The 8680-nt window shown below is 50.8% G+C and overlaps 1 protein-coding gene across 1 annotated transcript; it reads left to right on the forward strand.

Moving 5' to 3' along the window:
* Nucleotides 1-4324: 4324 nt before the first annotated feature.
* FAM241B (family with sequence similarity 241 member B) lies at nt 4325-7781 on the forward strand. Its single transcript, XM_004470550.5, has 3 exons — nt 4325-4414; nt 6123-6249; nt 6998-7781. The coding sequence occupies exons 2-3, from the start codon at nt 6157-6159 to the stop codon at nt 7265-7267; spliced, it is 363 nt and encodes a 120-aa protein (XP_004470607.1). The 5' UTR covers nt 4325-4414; nt 6123-6156; the 3' UTR covers nt 7268-7781.
* Nucleotides 7782-8680: the final 899 nt, after the last annotated feature.

Raw genomic sequence — 8680 nt, forward strand, 5'->3', positions numbered from 1 at the left:
AACAACAAATTTACCCAATCTGAACTATAGAGAGAAACTGGTCTAAAAAAACAAACAGAGCTTCTGTGACTATCAAAAAAGATCTAACATGTGTATCATCAAAGTCTGAGAAGAAGGGGAGACAGTGAGTGGGCCTGAAAAAATAGTTGAAGAAATAATGGCTGCAAACTCTCCAAATTTTGCTATATATAGGTATAAACCTACAGATTCCAGAAGCATAGTGAACCCCAAATAAGAGAAACCTAAAGAAATCCCAAGACATATCATAATTGTTGGGGACTGAATCATGTACCCCATAAAAGACATTTTCAGATCTCAATCCACATACCTGTGGGTCTGAACCCTTTCAAAAACTCTTTGAAGATGTTGTTACTAGTTAAGGTGTGGCCAAACTGAATCCGGGTGGGCTTTAATCTGTATGGCTAGAAGTCTTATAAGGAGGAAATTCTGACACAGTAGGAAAAGCCAGAAACCAGGAAAAGCCAGAAAGGAGAGAGTTTGCCATGGGACAGAAGACTGCCATCACCAGGATGCTACTCACTGTGGGAGAAGCATGGCCTTGCTGACATCTTGATTTTGGATTTCTAACCTCCAAATAGTGAGCCAATAAATTTTTGTTGTTTTACCCAACCCAGTGTGTGGTATTTGTCACAAAAACTCTGGCAAACTAAGACAATAATTATACCTCCCAAAACTAAAGGCAAAGAAAAAAAATCTTAAAATCAGCCAGAGAAAAATGTTACCTTACCCACAGGAGAAAACCAATTCAAACAAGAGCAGATTTTTTACTAGAAACCGTGGAGGCCAGAAGGAATACACATTATTTTTCACAATATTTTTCAAGTGGTGAAAGAAAAGAACTGACAATCCAGAATCCTATACCCAGCAAAAATATCCTTCAAAAATTAAGAGGAAATTAAGACAGTCATAGAAGAAGGTAAACTAAAATAATTTGTGGCCAGGGGACTTATCCTAAAAAGGAAGTTCTCTGAACAGAAAGGACGTGATAAAATAAGGAAACTTGCACTACCAAGAAGGAATAACATGATAAGCAAAAAATGGGTAAATAAAATGAGTTTTCTAAATTATGTTTAATAGTTGAAACATAACATTGTGTGATGTGGTTCTAAATGTATAGAGGAAATTATTTAAGACAGATTATAAATGGTGAAGGACAAAAGAGCATAAAAGGAAGTAAGTTTATATACTTCACTTGAACTAGTAAATGAAAACATGTATATGTTATGAATATATAATGTAATACCTAGCATAATCTCTAAAAGACTATGCAAAGGTACACTGAAGAACGCTGTAAATAAATAAAATGAAATTCTAAAAAATGCTGAAGTAACACATAGAAAGGCAGGAAAAAAACAAAAAAACAAAGAACAAACAGAAAACAAAAAATAAAATGGCAGACTTAAGCTTTAATATGTTAATAATTATATTAAGTGTAAATGATCTAAAAACCCCAATTAAAAGATAGATTGACAGAGCAGATTAAAAAACATGTTCCAACTATATGCTGTCTATAAGAAACTCACTTCAAATATAACAATATAGACAGGTTGAAAGTAAAAGGATAGAAAAGGTATATAATGCAACATTAATTTAAGGAATGGGTATATTAATATCAAATAAAGATATTCTGAGCAAAGAAAATTACCAGATATAGGGAAGGACATTATGTATGATAAACAGGGTTAATCCACCAAGAAGATAAAGCAATCCTAAATGTGTATTCACCAAACAACAGAGTTGCAAAATATGCAAAGCAAAAACTGATAGAATTGAAATGAAAAATAGACATATTCAGAATTATAGGTGGAGACCTCAACACTTCTCTTTCAACAACTGATAAATAACTAACAGAAAATCAGCACGTAAATAGAAGAACTCAACCATACCAACAACATTATGCAATGAAAAACAGCATAACACAAATTCTTTTCAAGTGCCTATGGGAAATATACCAACACAGATCATATCCAGAGCCATAAAACAAGCTTCAGCAAGTTTAAAAGAATTGCAATCATCCAAAGTGTGTTTTCTGACCCCAATGGAATCAAACTAGAAATCAAAACCAGAAAGATAATAGGAAAATCTCCAAACACTTGAAAACTAAAAACAACATTCTAAATAAATCCATGAGTCAAAGAAAAAGTCTCAAAATAAAGTAAAAATACATTGGGCTGAATTAAAATAAAAGTGCAACACATTGGAATTCGTGGGACACAGCTAAAGCAGTGCTGAGAGGGGAATTTTTAGCATTAAATATATATTTTAGAAAAGAGGGACTGTCTCAGACCAATAATGTAAACACCCATCTTAAGAACCTAGAAAAAGAAGTGCAAAACAAGCTCAAAACAGGCACAGGGAAAGAAAGAATAAAGATAGGAGGAGAAATCAATGACATAAAAAACAAAACAGAAAAACAATATAGAAAAACAATGAAACAAAGAGATGGTTCTTTGAAAAAAAAATTAAGAAACTCTAAAAAGACTGACAAAAAAAGAGACGACACAAATTGCCAATATCAGATATCAAAGGAATATCATTACAGACGCTGTAGACATCAAAAAGATAATAAGAAAACACTATGAAAACTTTACACACATAAATTTGACAATTTAGATGAAATAGACCACATCCTTGACAAAACAAACTACCACCACTCATCCAATATGAAAAAGATACTTTGAATAACTCTATAACTATGAAGGAAATTGAATTTATAATTTTAAAACTGTCTCTGTCCTCCAAAATCTGCAGGACTAGATGTTTTCATTGATGAGTCATAACCAAACATTTAAAGATTTAAGATCCCTCCATGCACAGGGATTATTGTCATCACATGAAACGACCAAAACTGAAGCTTGGCAATGGGACTATTTAGACTGGGGAGGCCTGTGTGTGATGCACTTTTGGGGAGACCAGGGAGACGGGCTTGGCTGGCACTGAGGAGGGGTTGGCAGGTGTGTGCTGGGGCCCTCTGGAGGGTTTTCAGAGCTCTGCTGATGAGTTTGTCTGTAGGGCAGTCAGTAGGGAACACTGCAGGTTCTTGAGCAGGGGTGAGCCCTGAGGGAAGTGGAATGGTGGGGAGGTAGGAAAATTGATTAAGTCTCCTGAGGCTGTATTCAGTGGTAATGGTGGGCCTTCTCCAAGTTCAAATGCTACCACCTCCAGAAAGCTGGCCTCGAGCCTCTCTGGAGGGACTTGCTTCCTCCTGGGCTCCCACGCTTGTCTGTGACTGGACTGCATCTCTTTGAAGGCAGCGGTGTCAGCTCATACCTTCCCGGAAACAGCCCAATTTCCTCCCTGCGACCCCGGGTTCTGCCAGCCCACAGTGGTCCTGGGATTCCTTGGGGTCCTGGGTTGTGTGCTCCCACTAATGGGGCTCTTTTTGTTGAAGACAGTGGTTCTTGGCACTGAAGCTCCTTAGAATCACCTGGCAGTTGGTTTTTAAAGAGCCTCATGCCCAGCCGCATCCCAGTCCAATGGCATTGGCATTTCTGGGGCGCAACTCAGGCTTTGGGATTAAAAAAAAAAAAGGCCCAATGCAATTTCAACAGGCGGCCAGTTTCAAGATCCACTCTGAGCCCTGGAGGCAAGGTCTGAATAAATCTCACTCTTCTTTCTGCTCCCACTCCCAGGGCTAGCAGGTACCTGGGTCCTAATGCATGCTCAATATCTGCCGACTTCGGGAAACACTGATGACTGATCAGCATAGCTGGCGTTTATCAACACTTACCACGTGCCAGACGCTCATTCTTACCCTTCACAACAATCTACCGAGGCAAATGTTCTGATTATCCCAGTTTGCAGGGGGACACGGAGGGTCGGCCTGCCCGGCTGGTGCTCTCGGGTCGCGGGCGCGCCGGGAACAGCTTATGCCTTTCCATAGGTGTTCCCTTCGGCCAGGAGTGCCCTTCCTTTTTTTGCCTGACAGGCAACTCCTACCTACCCTTCAAAGGCCGCCTCCTCCGGGAAGCACGTCTTCCCCTGCGCGCGGCAGTCAGTCTCCCCTGCGCTGTGGTTCAGGCCCAGTCTCCCGGACTGGACTCGTGGCAACTTGAGGGCATGAGTCCTCCTGGTACCCTCGCCACCGCCTCAGCAAACCTCCGCTTGGCCCCGCCTCCCGGCCCTCCCCCTCTCTCCCTGCCCTCCCCCTCTTCCCCTCCTCCCTCCTCCCTCCCTCCTCCCTCCCTCCTCCCCTCCCTTCCTCCTCCCTCCTCGCGGCCGCGCCACCGCCGGCCGGCAGCTGCAGTTCCGGGGACGCCTGCAGAGGGGGCTGCGGCGCCGCCCGCCCGGCCGCGCCCCTCCCGCGCCGCGCTCCCTGGAGGTCAGGCGGGCGGACGCCGTCTCCCAGCCGCCGCCAGCGGACGCCGCCCAGGCCCGCGCGCCGCCCCTGCAGGTGGGTGTCCGGGGCTGGAGAGGAGGGGGACGGGACCTGGACAGGGAGACTGCGGCCCGGGGGCCTGAGCGGCGCCCCCTCCCCGGTGCGGGCCCTCGGTCCCCTCCTGTCCCAGGGTGCCATCCGTGCCGCTGGACCAGGCTCCCATCCGGTTGTGTCAGGTGCCCTGAGGGGACGGGCCGCGCCTTTAGCCCACCCGGCGGGGGAGGGATGACAAAGCATAACGAGACTGCGGGGGACCACGACCTTCTCGGCCTTCTCCAGGGGGCGGCGCTCTTCACAAAGCCCCCCTCCCATTCCAGCCCCATCCCAAGCCCCGCGGCAGGAGGCCCCAGGGCTCCCAAGCCCCTGTGGGATGTGTCACGAGTGCTTTTGAGAATTTCCATGAAAACTGACTCATCTCCTGAGAAAAATGGCCTTTTCCGACAGACTCAGGGAGAGGCTTGATTTGACCCCACACTTCCACCCCCCATGGGCACCCTTGGAGTAAGGGGCTCTGCCTTAGGACAGGACTGGGGGGCCAGGGGGTCTGCAGAGAGGAGCCCTCCCAGAAGCTAGGGCAGTGCCCCCACCCCCACCCCCCTTTTTGGGCAGGCTGGGTCCTGTCCTCCTGATAGCAACAGACGGAGAGGTATCACTTAAAAGTGAGGGACAGGTGGGGGGCATGTCCCCTGCATGACAGGTGTGCCCCTCTGAGCATGGTGTGTGGCTGCCAGAGCGGCCACTGCCACGCAGTGCATCTAAAGGAACATCTGACGTGAGGGGAAGGATGGGGGGACTGGCAGGTGACTGCTCATGGGTGTGTGTGGGGGGTGTTTCCTTCTGGAGCAGTGAAAATGCTCTAATATTGATTGCAGTGATGAGTGCCCAACTCTGATTATACCAAAAGCCATTTTTGTACACTTGAGGTGGATTGTATGGCTTATGAATATGTTTCAGTACAGTTGATTTACGAAAAGCAGCTCTGCAGTGGGGCCTGGCTCTCCTGGGGGTGCTGGACGGTGGGCAGGAGAAGGCCCAGGTCCTTGGCATTTGCTCCCTGAGGGAACAGGACGCGGTCCCCATTTTTTAACAGAGGGCACAATGGAATGTGGGTCGGGTGGGCTGGGACGCTGGTGCCCCGGGCTCCCTGTTTAGTACCCAGAGGCGGCCCTGGAGCCAGAGTGCCTGCCTTTACGTTTCTCCGCTGCCTGGAAATGTGTGACCTGGGCTTAAAGCAGCCGGGGCCTCCACTTCCTGCCCTGGGCGAAGGCGTGCTACGTCGGGCTCAGCTCAGCGGAGTGGGCTGTGCTCACAGGAGGCGGGCGGGTGGGCTTTCCCCGGTTCTCACCCCGGGTGGTGGTAATGAAACTTCCTACTCTGAGGATCCTTTTGCTAGTGGCCCCAGTGGACTCAGTGTCTGAGAGATTTTTTATCTGGCAGACAGCTTATACTTATTTATTTCTCCTCTTTATCAATAAATTGCAGACACCGTGCCCACTCGGCGCCGGTAGCCAGTGTGAGCGCCACGATTGGGAGTTATTCCCCCTGAGAGCAAACATCTCTTTACCTCTCGTCATTGTTCCCACGAGGCTTTTTGAAGTCTGGGAAAATATCGTCCAGGGACTGTCATGACCCTAGCTGTCGGTCGCTGCTGAGTTTGGGGTTATGGGGGACCTCGGGGCCGCTTGGCTTCTGAGTCAGCCCCAGGTCCGACTGCGCATTGCAGGTGCAGCCCCTCAGGGACCCCAGCTCCTCGGAGGATGGTGCGGATCCTGGCCAACGGGGAGATCGTGCAGGACGACGACCCCCGCGTGAGGACCACCACAACACTGCACCCCAGCACCCCTCGCCAGGTGGGTTCCCATCCTCCGCGGAAGGGGAGTGGCTGGGCTCCTGCCGTCCCCTGCACCGCTGTCTCCTGAGCTCCCGGAAGTCTGTCCTGCTGGCCATTCGCCTTCTCTAGCCTGATGCTCTCTTTGCCAGAGCCTGGCTGAGGAGCCCAGAGGGTCGAGACTTGGGGAAAACCCAGTGGATTTGTTGTTCAGTCCCCTGCCTCTCCAGGTCTCCCTCCTCCAGGCAGCCTCCTGGACTTGAAACCCGAGACCCTGTCTCCCTTAACCTCGTTAGCACACCCCATTGCAGCCAGCGTCTCTCCTCTACGTCTCCTGGATGAGAGAGGAGCTGGAGAATAAGTGAAGGAGATGAGTCCATGGCCACAAAATGATTATTTTAAAGGAAGGGGTGATGAGTATTAAGAACGCCTGCCCTAGGGCTGTGCCCTGCAGTGCAGCCTGCTGAGACCCCTTCCCCTCTTCCCTGCGCGTCTTCACCCAGGGCATGGTATGGGCAGGAGGGGCTGGCACTTTCTGTGCTCTGAGAGCTTGTGACTCAGTTGTGGGCATTCCTGTGGGTGGCATTCGGGGATTGCTGAGAAAGGAGGGGCCCTGGGTGGCTCCTGGGCACTACCCACCCTTTCCTATCTAGCCTTCCCCTCCTGGGGGTGGGCGGGCCTGGCCCAGTGGGGTTCTCTCCTGGCTGGTACCCCAACTTCAGGGAAACTTTCTCTGGATTCACTTGTCTCTCTCTGTCTCCAACTTGCAGAGCTTTCTCCACAGGGGCCATGGTATCCCCGCGGGCGGTCCTGGTCCCCGCCAGCAGCAGGCGGGGGCCAGGCTGGGTGCTGCTCAGTCCCCCTTCCATGACCTCAACCGGCAGCTGGTGAACATGGGCTTCCCGCAGTGGCATCTGGGCCACCATGCCGTGGAACCCGTGACCTCCATCCTGCTCCTCTTCCTGCTCATGATGCTCGGCGTGCGGGGACTTCTGCTGGTGGGCCTGGTCTACCTGGTGTCCCACCTGAGTCAGCGGTGACCCCGGGGGCTCCTGGGAGGAAGGCGTTTTGGAGAGGGAATTGCAGGCACTTGGGTAGGGGATCTGGTGATGCCTCGAAGGTGTGGTCAGAGGAGGGCCGTGGGTGTGTTTCCATGTTGCATTAAGCACGAGGCAGAAGGACATTCTAGGCTTGTGTTGGGCAATACATGGGGCCCTTGAGGTGTTTTTAGGAGGGGTAGAGCCTGCCGTGAGTAACATGAAATCAGACTGAGATAGATCCCCTGTCCAACTCTCTTTCAATCCTTTTATGCCAAGAAGGAAGTCTCAGTTTGGTGCCCGAATGTTCTAACGCCTCTGGGATGTGTGCTGACTTCCCCTTTTACTAGGGAGCGGGCCTTGGGCTTAGGGCAGGTGGGAAAAGTTTCCAGATTTTTATAGCACTGCTTTGCTTTAATTGTATTTTTTATTGGCTGCCTTTTATTTATGACAGGTGATACTGGCATGCTATTTACTGTGGTGACATTTTCAATAAATAGATTTAAGTAAAAAGTGAGTCCATGGTCAAGAGATTAGTCAATAATAGTCCAGCTGGCATGCAGGTCTGGAGGTGACCTGGGAAGGGGCTGGGCTTGAGGAACTGGGTGGCAGTGGGCACATGACCTTGGAGGGTGGAAATAGATCCAGGGGCTGGGGGTGGGGTCCAGGTAAACCCCTCATCTGTCTGAGGCCTGGCTCACGTCTAGGCTCATTCTGAGATGCTGGACTTGAAGGTCAGTCCTGGGTGGAGGGGTCCTCCGGCTGTAATGGCTGGGAAGGGTGAGGGGACGGATGGCCAGGGTGCAGGTCTGAGGTGTGTCCCCCCCGCCCCCCCAGGGCTTTGACCAAGGCCCGCAGCCTCCCTGAACTTCCGGAGGCTTTCTAAGCTCTGACCACAGCACCCTCTCCTTAGGAGGTGGTGTACCGAGCACCTCAGTGCACATGGGGTGAGGCTTCTACAGAGCAGGGGGGGGAGGGGGCCCTGCTTTTTGTGAGAGACGGCCTTGAGTTTTGGCTCTCGAGCCCCGGGTCTGCGTGTGGGCCCCGCCAGGGTGGCAGGCGCAGGGCAGCTGAGGGCCGCGTGGGCGGCGGGTGGCAGGTTAGCAAGAGGCCGGTGAGCCCGGGGCCCTCGCCTGCTCGGGCCCAGATTCCCCACCCTTTTGTCAGGATCCTTCTGGGTTTGGTTGTTTGGGGGTATAGCAGGTTTTGGAGGGGCTGGGGCAGCCACCCACTGTGGGGTGTGGTGGGATAGAGAGGGGGATGGCTCCTGTCCCCCCTTCTGGGAGCCTGCCCTCCTCAGTCCGCTGCCGCCCTGGGGGCTGCGCCTTTACCGCAGAGGTACCTGGGGGAGCTTCGTGGCGTTGGAACAGAACGCCCTTCTCAAAGAATGTTTTCTGTGTCTCTATTTCCTGGCGA

The sequence above is a fragment of the Dasypus novemcinctus genome, chromosome 6 (assembly GCF_030445035.2).
Source record: "Dasypus novemcinctus isolate mDasNov1 chromosome 6, mDasNov1.1.hap2, whole genome shotgun sequence".
In the NCBI taxonomy this organism is placed as follows: Eukaryota; Metazoa; Chordata; class Mammalia; order Cingulata; family Dasypodidae; genus Dasypus; species Dasypus novemcinctus.

Excerpts from the sequence above, each read along its gene's own strand:
- FAM241B (XM_004470550.5), top strand. The coding sequence starts at position 6,157 with ATGGTGCGGATCCTGGCCAACGGGGAGATCGTGCAGGACGACGACCCC. Across the intron at positions 6,250-6,997 it reads ACCCCAGCACCCCTCGCCAG|AGCTTTCTCCACAGGGGCCA; the intron begins GTGGGTTCCCAT and ends TCCAACTTGCAG.